The following is a 17,739-nucleotide window of genomic DNA, read 5'->3' as shown; positions in this document are numbered from 1 at the left end:
AACTTTTTATTCTCACCTTCTTATATGTGTATGCACATATATACATGTTTTATGTTTGTATGTGTATGCATAATGCATTTTATGTATTTTAATAGTATTTTAAGCATTTTTATTTACTGTAATGTTTGTGCTTTTATTGTGAATCTTATTATATATGTGTGCGATTTTATTGTAGCCACCCTGAGTGCCCTATTGTAGAGCAGAAGGGCAGGATAGAAATATTTTAAATAAATAAATAAATGATAAAAGACTGGCCTAACTTCAAAAACCCTCTGCAGGTGATCAGTTCAGACTTATGGAAACAACAATCTGTTCCTTCCCCAAGAGAGAAAAGGGGATGGCAGGAAAAGAAAGGATGTGGGTAGCCCCAACAACTTCTGGCTCTAGTTCAGCCCACCACTGACTTTGGCTCCACTCAAAGACAGCTTGTGGTCCCCAGCAATTACCCCAGAGGGAATGCAGTCTTCAACAACAAAGGTTGTCCACCTCTTAAGGTCTCCAGGGTTTCACCCAGCAGTGTTTCTCAGTATCTGGAGATGCAAAGGAATGAAGCCTCTGCCACTGAGCCATGGCCTTTCCCCAACTTTGGGGGGAAAGTACTCTTCCTTTATTAAAATCATATTAGTGAGATTGCGGGGAAGACTGAGCATGCAAAAAGTGCCAAGTCAATCCCTGGCATCTCCCTGGCAAGTAGCGTGAGGAGATAGTGAGTTCAATGAACCAATGGTCTGTCTTAGAATGAGGCACCTTTCCTATGTTCCTGTGATTTGTAGACCGGAAGCCACTTGGACATAAGCTTTACCGTTACTGATGGTGGATGGAACTTTGAAGATAACTACACTGATCTGGGAAAGTGTCAAGACAGGCAGTAAGGGACTGAAACTATTACATGTCAGTAGTTTGATATATAGACGTGTTAATCTCTGGATGACAACTCTAGGACAGCACTCTCTAAATAGTCACTGTGTAAACCCTCCCAAAGGGTGCTCATCGGTATATAGTTTAAACTTGATTTTTGTAGCTGGTTGCCATGACAGAGGACCAAGAAAGGAAGCACCTCAGCCTCACTTTAATCTAAATAGCTTCTGTGCACAGCCTTCTCAGAAAGTGGTAAGGTACCAATCTTTTAGGTCATGAAATAACTAATTGGAGGCACTGTATTACAGTGGTTCCATTCCTTTCTCTCCGATAGGTACCAACAGGTAGCGTTGGGGGAGGAGGTATCAGACCCTTGGCCTCTCAATTGTGGTGTGCCACAGGGTTCTATCCTCTCTCCCATGCTATTTAACATCTATATGAAGCCGCTGGGGGCAATCATCAGGGAATTTGGGCTGCAGTGTCATCAATATGCGGATGACACTCAGCTCTATCTCTCGTTTAAATCTTCACCAGAGTTGGCTGTAGAGACCTTGTCCAACTGCCTGGAATCCGTGAGTGGATGGATGGGAAGGAACAAGCTGAAGTTGAACCCTGATAAGACCGAGGTACTACTTGTGGGGGACAAGAGAAGGTTGGGCGACATTGACCTGAAGTTCAACGGGGTGAGTTTACCCCTAAAGGACCAGGTCCGCAGCCTTGGGGTTGTGCTTGATTCCAGGCTGTCCATGGAGGCTCAGATTTCGGCAGTGAGCCGGGCAGCCTGGTACCAACTACACCTCATACGAAGGCTGCAACCCTACCTTCCTGTTCATCAGCTCCCACTAGTGGTACACGCCCTGGTCACCTCTCGTTTGGACTACTGTAATGCGCTCTACGTGGGGTTACCTTTGAAAACGGTCCGGAAATTACAACTGATACAAAATGCGGCAGCTCGACTACTTATGAATAGTCGCCGCCGAGATCACATCACACCAGTGTTGTTCGACCTACACTGGCTACCAGTTGTTTTCCGAGCCCAGTTCAAGGTGTTAGTATTGACCTTTAAATCCCTATACGGTTCCGGCCCAGTTTATCTTACGGAGCGCCTTCAACGCCACCAATTATGCCGCCCGACAAGATCGGCCACACAGGGCCTTCTCTCAATCCCGCCAACAAAAACAGCCAGATTGGCGGGTACAAGAGAGAGGGCGTTCTCAGTGGCGGCCCCCACTCTTTGGAACTCCCTCCCACAAGATCTCCAGCACGCCTCTTCCCTAAATGTGTTTCGGAAAGCCTTAAAGACCTGGCTCTTTCAGCAGGCCTTCGGGGTATCCGGGGAGGGTTAATTGTTATAACTGAAATGCCTCCTGCCCAGTTTTAATATTGTTGCTGCAGATGTGTTGTTTTTTATGTTGTATTACTGTATTTTATCAATTGTATTTTAACAATTTTGTAAGTCGCCTAGAGTGGCCATTGGCCAGATAGGCGACGAAGAAATTAAATTTATTATTTATTATTATTATAATAATGTTGCAAAATATAAAAGAATTTTTTTGTTGTTGTTCTATGCCTTCAAGTCGATTACAACTTATGGCAACCCTATCCATCTTTTTTGGATATATTCATAGGGTTTTCATGGTAAGAGGTATTCAATGTGTATGTTACAACGGCTGTGAAGACGGACGAAGGCTGCAGCAGATAAAGGACTTCCAATCGACATGGTACTCATGCCATTGGATCAAAGCCTTTTTCTGTAAAGATTGTGTGTTGATCATGGTGCGCCGATCTCCCCACATAAAACAAATTCACGCACAGACGTCTTCCATAACAAAAGTCCCATGGCGATTGGCAAATGGCGACGGGGGCAGGACTGTGAAATCCAGAAGCCCCTAGTCATGGTCTGGTACATAGGCAGTGGATACAGATTCAGACGGATCCATTGTTAAGGACTATATTTTGGAAGACAACCTTACTTGGTCATGAGTGATTGCCAAGAAGAAGAAGGTAAAAGAAAATAGTATTTACAAATGTAAAGGAATTGAAACAGTTTCATCATTTGCAAGTGATTCACCAGTAAGAAGTGAAAGCCCTGCATTATACTAACAAAGTGGACCCTGTGCTCGTTCAGGCAAAATGGGCTCACTGTTTGGGGGTGGCCTATGAGACTAGCATTTTAAAAAATGGTGGGTGGCCACCCACGGGATAGTTTAAAGTAGGCTTCAGTGTCCTACTCCCACAGATACTGCAGGAAACACCTCACCCAAGTTGCTTTGAAATGGAGAGAGGTTGTACAGCCAGAGTGCTTTGCGCATTGAGCCGAGAATCTTCACTAGGTGGTCTCTCAATGCGGGTGGGGGAGGCAATCTGTTAATTACTACAAATCACTCGACTGCCAAGCCAGCATTTGTCAGCCTGTAATTCTCATTAACAAATTGCTACAAAACAGGGAAAAACAAGGAGGGAAGCATGAGAGCAAGAGGATAGGGTCAACCCTCTTAAAGGCATTTCATTCTTGGGGATAACCCACTGAAAAGTCCTAAAAACAATAGGGGAGGGGATATCAATTATATTATGTGGCCTTTAAAGGAAGGAGGGACAGTGGGGGGGGGAAGCAAGAAAAAAATGATGCTAAAAAAAAAAAAGGAAAAGAAGGGGGGGGGAAGAAATCTATCAGTGAAAATTGCCCCTGAAAACTTCACAGAATTGTAACGGCTTTCTCTTGCTTAAATTGATTGGTGTAGCAACGTTATGAGATGACTATTAGAATTCATTGCGCGCCACAGAAAGAGCTGAAATGTCAGCAGACTATACAGCAAAAGTAATGGGTCCTGAACTCCTGTTAGTCAAAAATGATTTTGTTTCAAATTGGAAATTGATTTCTTTTGGACACAAGCCCTTTGCTGGCTTCCAACTTTTGTAGCTGAGCCTTGGAAGAGATTAACCTCACCCTCTGTTCGGGTCCCCCTCTGATGATACCCCTTCAAAAGTTTCTTCACAGCGAATGCTTTTTTAATGTGGCCACGGTCTTAACCAATAACACAAGTTGTTTGTTCCTTGGAGAGCTGCACCACATTTTGCCTTTCTTTTTATTTTTCTGCTGACACAAATCGCAAACTCGTTGACAAGTTTAAAAGGAAAGGAAAGAGAAAAAGAAAAGGGGGTGGGAAGCCGGCTCATAAGTGAACCAAAGATTATGTTAGGCTCTGCAGTGAAGCACAAGACTGCTCCAATTTGTTTCTCTTGGCTTCAAGAGAAAGAGTGCTTTGCTTCACTCCATAAGTGGACAAGCTAAGCGAAGAGCAGAAAGGATGCTAGCTATAAAGTCATCCGCGGGTTAGAAAATGCTGGGTTTCCAGGGCGGGGGGAGAAGAGTGGGGAGAGAATGGGTGGAAGATTGCACCATAAAACCCAGACATACACACCAATTTCCTCTTGCTAGGAAATTAAAGCAAATTTCCACTCCCTTCAGGCACCCATTTGCTGTACTTTGCGCAACTTGAGTTGACACGGCAACACATTAAGCATGTAATTAGATTCTTTCCTGCCCTATCTCAAGGGCTCGGGAAGAATACATGGCATTATTTGTATAGTTATTTGCTGGTTTCATTTATGAATTGTTTCCTGTGAAGCATGTCGAAGCAATTTAACAATAGAGAATGACAAAAAAAAAAATCGACAACAAAATATGAAACAATTTCCTATATAAAAACAAATTTAAAAATTCCGTATGGTCTTTGCATTGATGTGTGTATTTTATGAGTTGTTGTGTACCGCCTTCAGAACCTTGAGGTTTAACATAAATGAAAATGATGATTACCTCTGTTCATTTTACCCTGACCAGTGGCTCCCAAACATTTTTCTCCATGGACCACTTGAAAATTGAAGATTGTCCTGGCAGACCACTGAATGCTTTTTCTGCCTGTTACAGCTATTGGCAATGTTCTGTGCTAGGTGCTGTATGACTTTTAGTCGTATTTTATTGTTACTTTTACTTCTTAAGTTCTATTTTATTGTATTACAGTTTGAATTCTATGAAATTATATGATTCTATGAACACATGGTAAATCCAAAATGTTGGATATTTATTTATAAATATATTTGTATACCGCTATTTCATTTAAAAACATCAAAGCAGTTTATAAGTAAAAAAAAAACCCGTAGAATAAAAACCATTAAAATACGGTAAAAACAAAGATCAGCTATTGCAAAAAGACATGTTCTTAATATGTGGAATGGAAATCTAAAAGGAGGAGGAGATGACAACATCACAAGAATGTAGGACTGCAAAGATATTTAAGATTTGCAAGTCTACTTTTCCTCCAAACCAAATTAAGAAACTCAGTTGAAACCACATTTTTCAGTTCAGATTTTGAGTTAAAACTATGTGTTTGCCACAATCAAAAGTTTGTTCAATACAGATGTCATGACAAACCATGGTTATCATGAGTCAGATAGCAAGGGAGGGAATGTAAGCACACGAGAGGAAGTGGGGAAAAGATGTGTGCTTGTTCATGATCCCAAATGGAACAATTATGTTTTCCAAAGTTTAAAGTGCTACCAATTAATTGGCTCATTATCATTATGCAATAGAAGAACTAACAGCAGCAGAAAATCTTAACATAAGGGAAGGGAAAGAGGATATGGTTGTTTTGATATCAAAGAATGTTTCCTAAGACACTGGTTGTAGATGTATGATAGAACTGGAAAATAATTATAGAGACTCCAGGCTAGTTTATGAAAATGTCTCATTGAATGTTTGCTGTTATAGTGGGGATTTTATGATACCTCTATGTATGACCCTTACATTGGCATACTGGAAAAGAAGAAAAACTTAAAAGTCTCACTAGTAAACCTAATAGGATTTAGACACTCCTACGTGGATGTACAGAGTGCCTTGAAACTGTAAAGCCAACAAAAAGGAGAGCCTGAGCAGGCCTGTGTCTCCGAAATAAATTCCACGGATGCATATAGTCAAATATTCCTGCCATTAGAAGCCTGCTCAGCTTGCAAGCGGAGGGATCACAGCAGGACCAACCCTATCATAAGGTAGCGCGAGGAGCCTTCCTCAGGTGGCAGATGCTGAGGGCAGGGATTGAACAGAGGTATGTGTGCTAAGCAGCCTAATCTGAGCCCCCTTAACCTAGCTTTCTGGCCGCAATAGTGGATGTTGAGCCATCACCACAGTTGAAACGAGATCCAACTGCCTGTCTCGTCAGCTTTTGTATACAGAATGGGGGTAAGGGAGCGTCATCATCGTGTCCTTCGCCTCGGTGATTCATGGACACACAAGGTCAAAGAAGAGAGGAGTAAAGCAGAGGTCCTGTTGCATGGCTCACAAGGGCCGGATTCTCATGTTTAATACAATATGAGCATTTGTTTTACTCCTTTGGGGAACTTCCAGATCAGCTATGCAGAACACTTGCGTTTCAGTTTCCATATAAAATGGAAACTGGAACACAGCCCCCCATGTTACAGTTTGATTTTCAAAACTTTTAAAGCTGGTTCTCAAGATATATACCAAATATGAATCCAACCTAAAGGACTCAGTGAAAGCTATTTTTTACAGTACAATCACTGCAGTGAAGGGAGGCAGCCCTAGATGGACTGACCTGGGGCCCCCATCACCTGTCCAGTATAGTTGCTAGCCATGGCAATTGCCAGTGCCCAAATCCCAAAAGCTCCCCCCACCCTTTACACAGAAAAGTCAACATATACTGTATCACAAGGGTGCCTGGGACTGCCACACCCAGCACCCACTGGAAACAGCAGTGAAAGGACCGGATGTGGTGAAGGCTTGGTGAACAGTGGGCACAACATGGCCTGTGGGGATATCATGAGAGGGCTCTTGCACTCAGGTCCTGCTTGTGGGCTTCCCTAACGGGCATCTGGTTGGCCACTGTGAGAACAGGATGCTGGACTAGGCAGGCCGCTGGCCTGATCCAGCTGTAGGGCTCTTCTAATGTTCAGGGGGGTGTCTTACCTCTTCTTGGCCTGACAGTTTCCTTTCTTGTGTGCGCCCCAAAGGCTTCATCTTCCATGTGGGCACTGAAGCCAACACTTTTCTTCCCTGAGCTGTTCCCGCCACTGCTTCCTGGAGCTTTGCAGCCTTTTCCAGATGCTGATGCTTTTGAAAGGCAACCTTCACAGTTGAGTTTTGGAGAACTGGAAGAGATGGGGGGGGAAGAATTTGGGTGTCTTGTTTCTTTTTAAGGTTCCCCCCACCTTCTTATAAGCTAACAGTACTTTAGCATATAAAAGGGTAAAAACACATGAAAATATATTTGACGCACCAAAATAGTTCCCTGTTCTTCTGATCAAACAGAGTGTTGCAAGTCCAGTAAAATTACACATCTTCACTCTCAAATCACCTGGCTGCCATTCTTACCTGCCAGAGGCAGCCCAGTGAATATAGCTACTTGCAAGCCTGCTCAGAGCATTTAACATACAATTATCTACCAATCTTGCAATGGCTATTATTATTGCCCCTGTACTGATGGGAGATTTGTTCATGGTAGAGAGAAGTATAGATCAACTGATCAAAAAATTTTGTGCAAGAGGGCCACAGATAAATTGTTCTTGTTACTAATTCTTAAAAAACAAAAGGATGCAGGCTTAGGGCTCCTCTGGGCAATCTGCTTTTAGAGCATTCTTCCTGATTTGCTAGCACAAAGCTTATGTGGAGGTTAGACTAGGCCAAGTCTTTACTGAGCATTCATTACATAAGAACATAAGAAGAGCCTGCTGGATCAGGCCAGTGGCCCATCTAGTCCAGCATCCTGTTCTCACAGTGGCCAACCAGGTGCCTGGGGGAAGCCCGCAAGCAGGACCCGAGTGCAAGAACACTCTCCCCTCCTGAGGCTTCCGGCAACTGGTTTTCAGAAGCATGCTGCCTCTGACTAGGGTGGCACAGCACAGCCATCACGGCTAGTAGCCATTGATAGCCCTGTCCTCCATGAATTTGTCTAATTTTCTTTTAAAGCCGTCCAAGCTGGTGGCCATTACTGCATCTTGTGGGAGCAAATTCCATAGTTTAACTATGCGCTGAGTAAAGAAGTACTTCCTTTTGTCTGTCCTGAATCTTCCAACATTCAGCTTCTTGGAATGTCCACGAGTTCTAGTATTATGAGAGAGGGAGAAAAACTTTTCTCTATCCACTTTCTCAATGCCATGCATAATTTTATACACTTCTATCATGTCTCCTCTGACCCGCCTTTTCTCTAAACTAAAAAGCCCCAAATGCTGCAACCTTTCCTCGTAAGGGAGTCGCTCCATCCCCTTGATCATTCTGGTTGCCCTCTTCTGAACCTTTTCCAACTCTAGAATATCCTTTTTGAGATGAGGCGACCAGAACTGTACACAGTATTCCAAATGCGGCCACACCATAGATTTATACAACGGCATTATGATATCAGCTGTTTTATTTTCAATACCTTTCCTAATTATCCCTAGCATGGAATTTGCCTTTTTCACAGCTGCCGCACACTGGGTCGACATTTTCATCGTGCTGTCCACTACAACCCCGAGGTCTCTCTCCTGGTCGGTCACCGCCAGTTCAGACCCCATGAGCGTATATGTGAAATTAAGATTTTTTGCTCCAATATGCATAATTTTACACTTGTTTATATTGAATTGCATTTGCCATTTTTCCGCCCATTCACTCAGTTTGGAGAGATCTTTTTGGAGCTCTTCGCAATCCCTTTTTGTTTTAACAACCCTGAACAATTTAGTGTCGTCAGCAAACTTGGCCACTTCACTGCTCACTCCTAATTCTAGGTCATTAATGAACAAGTTGAAAAGTACAGGTCCCAATACCGATCCTTGAAGGACTCCACTTTCTACAGCCCTCCATTGGGAGAACTGTCCGTTGATTCCTACTCTCTGCTTTCTGCTTCTTAACCAATTCCTTATCCACAAGAGGACCTCTCCTCTTATTCCATGACTGCTAAGCTTCCTCAGAAGTCTTTGGTGAGGTACCTTGTCAAATGCTTTTTGAAAGTCTAAGTACACTATGTCCACTGGATCACCTCTATCTATATGCTTGTTGACACTCTCAAAGAATTCTAATAGGTTACTGAGACAGGACTTTCCCTTGCAGAAGCCATGCTGGCTCTGCTTCAGCAAGGCTTGTTCTTCTATGTGCTTAGTTAATCTAGCTTTAATACTACTTTCTACCAGTTTTCCAGGGACAGAAGTTAAGCTAACTGGCCTGTAATTTCCAGGATCCCCTCTGGATCCCTTTTTGAAGATTGGCGTTACATTTGCCACTTTCCAGTCCTCAGGCACGGAGCAGGACCCGAGGGACAAGTTACATATTTTAGTTAGCAGATCAGCAATTTCACATTTGAGTTCTTTGAGAACTCTCGGGTAGATGCCATCCGGGCCCGGTGATTTGTCAGTTTTTATATTGTCCATTAAGCTTAGAACTTCCTCTCTTGTTACCACTATTTGTCTCAGTTCCTCAGAATCCCTTCCTGCAAATGTTAGCTCAGGTTCAGGGATCTGCCCTATATCTTCCACTGTGAAGACAGATGCAAAGAATTCATTTAGCTTCTCTGCAATCTCCTTATCGTTCTTTAGTACACCTTTGACTCCCTTATCATCCAAGGGTCCAATCGCCTCCCTAGATGGTCTCCTGCTTTGAATGTATTTATAGAATTTTTTGTTGTTGGTTTTTATATCTTAGCAATGTGCTCCTCAAATTCTTTTTTAGCATCCCTTATTGTCTTCTTGCATTTCTTTTGCCAGAGTTTGTGTTCTTTTTTATTTTCTTCATTCGGACAAGACTTCCATTTTCTGAAGGAAGACTTTTTGCCTCTAAGAGCTTCCTTGACTTTGCTTGTTAACCATGCTGGCATCTTCTTGGCCCTGGCGGTACCTTTTCTGATCTGCGGTATGCACTCCAGTTGAGCTTCTAATATAGTGTTTTTAAACAACTTCCAAGCATTTTCGAGTGATGTGACCCTCTGGACTTTGTTTTTCAGCTTTCTTTTTACCAATCCCCTCATTTTTGTGAAGTTTCCTCTTTTGAAGTCAAATGTGACCGTGTTGGATTTTCTTGGCAATTGGCCAGTTACATGTATGTTTAATTTAATAGCACTGTGGTCACTGCTCCCAATCGGTTCAACAACACTTACATCTCGCACCAGGTCCCGGTCCCCACTGAGGATTAAGTCCAGGGTTGCCGTCCCTCTGGTCGGTTCCATGACCAACTGGTCTAGGGAATAGTCATTTAGAATATCTAGAAACTTTGCTTCTTTGTCATGACTGGAACACATATGCAGCCAGTCTATGTCCGGGTAGTTGAAGTCACCCATTACTACCACATTTCCTAGTTTGGATGCTTCCTCAATTTCATATCTCATCTCCAGGTCTCCCTGAGCATTTTGATCAGGGGGACGATAGATCGTTCCCAGTATTAAATCCCTCCTGGGGCATGGTATCACCACCCACAACGATTCTGTGGAGGAGTCCGCCTCTTTGGGGGTTTCGAGCTTGCTGGATTCAATGCCTTCTTTCACGTATAGAGCGACTCCGCCACCAATACGTCCTTCCCTGTCCTTCCGATATAGTTTATATCCAGGGATAACCGTATCCCACTGGTTTTCTCCATTCCACCAGGTCTCCGTTATGCTCACTATATCAATGCTCTCCTCTAAGACCAAGCACTCCAGTTCTCCCATCTTGGTTCGCAGGCTCCTAGCATTAGCGTACAGGCACTTGTAAGCAGTGTCTCTCTTCAAGTGTCTTTGGCACTTGTGGTTTGGCCTGTGGTAATTTTGCTCTTCTGAATTTATATCCTGTGCCCCTGCTCTCACAATGCCTACTTCTAGGCCTACCCCTTTTAAAATGTCATCATTTCTTTGGTTTTTATCCCAGGGGGGAGGTTTATTCCGAACCGGACCTTTCTCAGCTCCTGTCGGGTTTCCCCCCTCAGTCAGTTTAAAAGCTGCTCTGCTACCTTTTTAATTTTAAGTGCCAGCAGTCTGGTTCCATTCTGGTTCAAGTGGAGCCCATCCCTTTTGTACAGGCCCGGCTTGTCCCAAAATGTTCCCCAGTGCCTAACAAATCTAAACCCTTCCACCCGACACCATCGTCTCATCCACGCATTGAGACTGCAAAGCTGGGCCTGTCTGGCTGGTCCTGCGCATGGAACCGGTAGCATTTCAGAGAAAGCCACCTTGGAGGTCCTGGCTTTCAGCATCCTACCTAGCAACCTAAATTTTGCTTCCAGGACCTCACGGCTGCATTCTGGTTCGTTTGCAGGGAGTATATACGAAATGAGCATTAACCCTCATGAATTCGTCTTGATCTACTTGCACGGAGGTTGCACATCTTTTTGCTAACCGTTCAACCCAAACTTTGGAAAGCATTTCCCCATTTTTGTCTTCCAAACCACAAAAAATCCTTTTTAAAAAGTGGGTGGGTTGCACCAGGGCAAGAGAGAGCTTTAATCCACTTTAATTGTGCAAACCTAAATTTGCAGTGTGGACTTGAAGCTTTCCCACAAAATGCTGACAATCCATAGGCGATGTTACAAGTAGGACCTGCTACAAAATGCTGCAGTGTGAAGGGCTTCTGGTCAATGCTTCAACCAGCCATACCTTCTTTCCTACCGTCTAGTTTTCTGTTTATTTTTTTACCAAAAGACACTCAGCATTCTGTGACCACAGAGCATGTTCAGTCCACATTGGACGCTGTACTCCTGCAAACCTTGGGGTTCTCTTAGCTGGTAGCTCCCTCTTGTTTCTCAGTGGTCTTATTCTGGTCTCAGTCCTGTTGGCATTCAATGGCTGAGTTCAATATTTGAAGGATTGGTAGGAGTTCATACTACTGGAATGTACCAAAACGTCACCTAGACCAACCTGTCGTAATACATAGGAATAACACCACCCCTTAAAATTATTCTAAAGCATGAGGCTGGATAGGTATCCCAGTTCCTATCTTCTGGAAAAATCTACCTAGCTCCTAAGTTTTAAAGAAAAAAAAAGTTTCTACTGCAATGAAATTGGAGGCACTCTCTTTCACCCAAGAGTTTCAGCACAATTAGCATCGGTTAAAAGATATTTAAGAAGCCAGTCGTTATTTTGGCACCTCCTGGGTTTCCAGGGTAAAGCTTTAATTAGAATTGATAGCCCTGTTTTCTGAAGAGGGCAACCTTTGACTTGCGAAATTAGTGGGAGGAAGTTACTTTGCTGAGACACTCAAATGGCTTCTCTTGACAAGGCAAGGTTACCTCTAGGATGGAATATTACTTTCAGGGTTGAGTAGCACTGCAACTGCCAGAGAGAGGGGGAAAATTAAATTGCTAATTTTAAAGGACAGAATGGAAAAGAAATAAAAAAATGTACAGCATAGTAAGCTCAGCTAACAAGGCCTTGGGGTCTGACCCTTCAGCTCTTAATGCAAGCGGAAGCCTGAAAGGACCAGGAGTTAAGAAAGAAAAGGATTAATATCGAGTAAGGATTTCCAGGCCGTCAACATTGAAGATCCTCAACATGGAAGTCTTTCTGCTGAAAGAATGAGTATTCCCTTGGGCTGATGAGGGCTCATTTAAACACCACCACATCATCCTGTTGTCTGGACTCAAGGCAGACCGTCAACCCACCCCAGCCAGTTAGCAACAAAGGGGAGTCCATCTCTTCCATTTTGTGGAGTTGGAAACGGACGGCCTTCAAGTCGATCACAACTTATGGCTACCCTGTGAATAGGGTTTTCATGGTAAGTGGTATTCAGAGGGGGTTTCCCATTGCCTGCCTCTGAGGTTAGTCCTCCCCAGCTGGCTAGGGCCTGCTCAGCTTGCCTGTCATGGCCCCGTCAGAGGACTCATCAGACGAGGATGACTCAGGAGCAACAACAGCAGACCCAGAAGCAGCAGACCCAGAAGGAGAAATGGAGGAAACTCCTGAGAACCCAGCTCCTTCTCCCCCTCAGCTGCAGAGCACCCCAGACACAGCTGAAGCCCTTCAGCCAGATGCAGACAGGGAGCAGGATACTCCCCCCTCACCTGCAGAACGTAGACAACAGAAGGTCAGGCAGAAGAGGGGCAGGCCGGTCCATTTAAGGCCAAAACGCTGATGGCTCACACCTGCTGACAAACCTGCTCCTTAAAAGACAAACCTTGGTTTCAGCTTGTTCCTGACTACAGCGTCAGGCGTGACCACTGTGTGTCTTCCTATCCCCTGAACCTTGACTTGGACTGATCTCTCGGCAAACTAGACCCGGACCTTCACTGACGTCTCTTCTGGATTTCTGGCTTGGCACGTAAGCTTTGAACGGCCTCTGCCCTTATCTTGCTTCCTCCTTGCTAGCCTGGCAGATTTATAGCCAAGCTGCCGGCTGAGGACTTACGGCCTGGCAATTACCAAGGAATCTCCAACCCTGCCTGCACCCCCACCGACACTGCTGTCTCAGTGAAGAGCTGACATTGCCACAGCTGCACAAGCCAGCCCCTTCCTTGTCCGCAACTGCCAACTGGGGGGCAACTGGGCTCCTTGGGACTATGCAGCTTGCTCAGGGCTGCACAGGTGGCAGGGCACGTAACCTCTGAGCCACTCCCTGTGGGGTGATCTTTAGCTGGCCCTTGACACCCAGGAGACATGAGCGGGGACTTGAACTCACAGACTCTGGACTCCCCGCCAGGCTCTCCTCCACACTGTGCCATTTTTGGCCAATTTTATTTTCCCACCTCCCTCCTCTCTGTGAAGCACCTCTTCAAAGCTCACTTTTTTCCATGTGGCCTTTGGCATACCTTCTAAATTCTCACTGCCAACTGAAACTGAGAGTTAAGAATGTGTAACAGCATTTGCCCATGTTCATCCCTCCCTCCTTATGTGCCCACTGTAAGAGGGGGAGGGGGGAATGTGTCGTCTTGCCTGCATAATCTTACAAGGTGCCACACACACACCCCGAAAGGAACTGATGCTTAGAGGCGGTGATGAGCAGAATGTGGGCCGATAAACTGAGGCTGAATCCTGAAAAGACAGGATGTGTCCAGAGTTCTCATGTCCGGGAGATGGGGAGATGGCCTGTTCTGGGTGGAGTTGCACTCCCTTGGAAGGCGCGGGTCTGCAGCTTGGGTGGATCCAACCTTGTCACTGGAGGCTCAGGTGGCCTCAGTAGTTAGGAGTGCCCTTTTCCACTCCAGCTGGTTTGCCAGCCTCAGCCTCCTTTGGACAGAGACGACCTGGCCATAGTACTCCATGCTCTGGAAACTTCCAGATTTGATTATTGCTATGCACTCTACGTGGGGCTGTCCTTGAAGATGACTTGGAAATTTCAACTGGTCTAAAATGCAGCAAATGCAGATTTCCGGCTGGGGTTCTCTTTAGAACTCATATAACCCGTGTTTTAAAACAGCTGCATTGGTTGCCAATTCGTTTCCGGGGCCAATTCAAGGTGCTTATGTTAGTGTTTAAAGCCCTAAACAACTTAGGTCCTGAATTTCTGAAAGACTGCCTCCTTCCTTAGAAACCCTCTCGGGTGTTGAGATCAGCAGATGGGGCCCTCTTGGTAGTTCCACCACCCTCAGAAGCTCAGGAACGGTAGTGGCCCCGGAAAGGACATTTTCTGTGGTAGCTCCTAAGCTGTAGAATTCCCTCCCCACAAAGGTGTGCCTGGCAACTTCATTGTACAGTTTTTGGTGAATGCTGAAGACGCACCTCTGTACCCTGGCCTTACACAGCTGAGAAGTATATTTTTAAGGTCCACCTTATTTTTTGTGATATTGTGATTTTAGGTTGTTTTTAACTGTTTTAATGAAGTATTTTAAAACTGTTGTGACATGCCCCGGGCCTTCAGGTGGAGGGCAGGCAGTAAATCTAACCAATAACAACAACTTTGAACTTACAAGATCAGAACAGGGTGGGTCATGACAGATGCTCTTGGAGGTCGCTGATTCATAGGGTCGCCATAAGTTGTAGTCAACTTGGAGGCACATAACAACAACAACAAAACAACAACTTATTTCACACATTTACATCCTGTGCTTCTATGCACCCGAAGTGGCTTACAACAAAAGTGGAAAATAGTGGTTTTAAACCAAGTTGTACTAGCCCACTGAAAGCTGGCACCATCACTCACTTTCACTCCCACATGCAGTACCCACAGCTGTTCGGGGCCAAATGTGAAACATGGCAATTGTCAGAATGCAAGGAAACACACACATTTTACGTTATATTACAGAGTGCAAGTGGAAGTCTGAGCAGCCTTGGAACGGTGGAAGTGTTAAAATTCCCCTCTCCTTCCGATAGTCCAGATGCTGCTGAGGCATCTCTCCCCCCCCATTCTTTACCTAACAAAAGCCATACACATTAATTACCATCACACAATTAACATTATATCCATCTGGGCCCTGCGGTCAAGCCCCAATTACCAACAGCCTTGTCAATCAGCATGGCCCCTCATTCCTCCCCCCCCAATCCCAGAAGCGCAGGAGAAAGTTCTCAGGAGATTGATGCACAACCACAAGGCTACATCTTCAAAGTTCTGGGACCTTCCTACATTTTTGTCACTCAATCAGATTATCTTAGCTGGTTGAGAACTCACTCTCTTCAAGGTATGCTTGGCCCAGGTCATAAAAGTCATTGAAAGGTCTGAAGCCACACCTTGAAATGGGCCCAGAAACACACTAGTAGTCCATGCAGCTCTCTGTGGAAATCAGTGAATAAATTCCCTCTCCCCTCTCCAATTAGAAGCCACGCAGAGGAACACTGCGTCAACAGAAGTGTCTTCAACAACAGCCTCACTTTAATAAATAAGGAACAAGCATTTTTGACACAAATCCCCCTATGTGGGAAAAGGCCTGTTGCGTCCCAGGTGCAAGGGGAGTTAGATCAGGGAGAGAAGTCAGATGAGGACGAGGTCCCTGGAGACGTATGGGGGGGGCTCTGTCAGTCCACAGACTTCCTCGCCCATCCCTCCTTCCAAGGCCAATCCAGCCCCACCTGCGAGTTCACCGTCGGAGCCATTGGGAAGCGACCCTCCGCGTGTGCCAACCCAGCCCGCACCGGAATCCCCGCCTGGCGCTTCAAATGCTTCCTCACCAACCAGTTTCCCGCTCCCCGAGGTCGCGTTGTCACCTAGTGAAACCCCACCATTGGACAGGGCGATGGAGGCCTGCCCCCCCTCACCCCACACAAGAAGAAGGTGCGAGAAGCAGAACCCCCAGAGGGTGGAACTGTGGAGGAGCCGTTGGTTACATAAGCGGGTGCCCACTCAGACTCCGGTGCTGAGTCAACTCTCCCCACATGCTGCCGAGACTGCTTAGGTAGCTTAGCTAGGGACCGTAGTCAGATAGAGAAGCCAGGTTTATGAAGCACACTGCTTTAGATGTAACCATCACCTTAATAAAGCAAGAATTAAACCAAGTCTCGCCTCCGTCTCGTGTCTCAGGCTCTGGGCAGGACAAGGCCGTAGGCTCAGTGGCAGAGCATCTGCCCTACATTCAGGAGGTCCCAGGTTAATCCCCAATGGCATCACCAGACAGGGCTGGGAAAGGCTCCCTTCTCTGAAATCCTGGAGAGCCGCTGCCAGTCAGTGTAGACAATACTGAGCTAGATAGACTGGCCGCTTCCAATGTTCCAAATCCTATGCTTAAATTGCTACTGTACATTTGCCTTGTGGTTAAGCAGGACAAGGATGGGGGGGGAAGGGGAAGGCCTCTCATCCGGGGGCTGTGCTAAGCTTTGCAATGGTGGTGCCCCAGCTGTAAAATTCTTTTATCCAAGGAAAGCTACCTGGATGCTTCTCCGCAGACATTCAGGAGGCAGCCGAAGCCTGGTTTACTTCAGGGCATTGAAATTCTCTTCTGAAAATTTTATTTATTTTGATAACAAAATACAAGCACGGCAACAGTAGTAAAATTGGGAGGGTTTTTAATAATTTTAAGCTGGAGCAACGCTGGCTGAAATTCTTGCATGGTTGTGTTTTAAAGAGAGGATTGGATAGATCTCAACAACTGTTTTGTTCGTGTTACTCATTGCAAACTGCTCAAAGGGGTGTCCTTACTGAGCAGTGCATATATTCAGTAAAAGGAAGTTAATGAATTAAGTATTGATAGACTTGTGGAGCTGCACCTGTGGGTGGCTCCCCCTGCCCCCAATAAAGCTGCCAATTGGGGCAGATGTTCACAGCAACAGTCCTGCCAGATTATGCAGGCTTTTGTAGGGTACCCAAAACCCATCAGCCTACTTCTGCTGCCCAGTGCATCTCATTCTCTTTCTCAGTGGCCACGAAAAAGATGGGAAGGTTGTTCAGGTCAGTGACAGAACACATGCTCCACACCTCCAATTTTGAGATGAGTTAACAATGCCCTGCTGACGTCCACAGATATCCACAAAGGGTTGCTTGTCTGCAGCAAGGAGCAAGGTCTTTTCTGTGGTGGCTCTGGGACTTCGAAGGCTCTCGCTCAGGAGGCAGCCCCTTCTTTTGCCACTAAGCTTTTGGAAGCTGAATTATATTATCGCTGCTATTTGCTAAAAGTATTTTTGAGTTTTTAAAAATTTTTATGGTATATTAGCACACTTTATTTTTTATAATCCACCTTGGAACTTTTGCTGAAGTTTGACTTATCAGTGATGTAAAGAAATAAAAAATAATATTGGCGAGATGGCTGGAGATCTTGGAGACCTTTTGCCAGTAAAGACTGCTGGTCCATATAGTGGTTAGAGCGTTGGACTGGGACCTGGAAGACCAGGGTTCAAATCCCCTTGAAATCGGCCATGAAGCTCACTGGGTGACTTTGGGTTAGTCACTATATCTCAGCCTAACCTACCTCATACGGTTGTTGTGAGGATAAAATCGGCACAGAGAGAACCATGTTTGTACACTACCTTGAGCTCCTTGGAGGAAAGGTAGCATATAAATGTAATAAATAAATAAAAT

At 45.1% G+C, this 17,739-nt stretch overlaps 1 protein-coding gene across 3 annotated transcripts in view; it reads right to left on the bottom strand.

Moving 5' to 3' along the window:
- Positions 1-17,739, bottom strand: part of KIAA1328 (KIAA1328 ortholog) — a 266,429-nt gene that overhangs the window by 54,890 nt on the left and 193,800 nt on the right. For all 3 annotated transcript variants that reach the window (XM_061613400.1, XM_061613404.1, XM_061613395.1), the window contains one exon: positions 6,839-7,020. In XM_061613400.1, coding sequence (XP_061469384.1) covers positions 6,839-7,020 — 182 coding nt within the window. The remainder of the gene's footprint in view (positions 1-6,838; positions 7,021-17,739) is intronic.

The sequence above is a fragment of the Rhineura floridana genome, chromosome 1, assembly GCF_030035675.1.
Source record: "Rhineura floridana isolate rRhiFlo1 chromosome 1, rRhiFlo1.hap2, whole genome shotgun sequence".
In the NCBI taxonomy this organism is placed as follows: Eukaryota; Metazoa; Chordata; class Lepidosauria; order Squamata; family Rhineuridae; genus Rhineura; species Rhineura floridana.
This window is presented reverse-complemented; position numbering and strand designations above follow the sequence as displayed.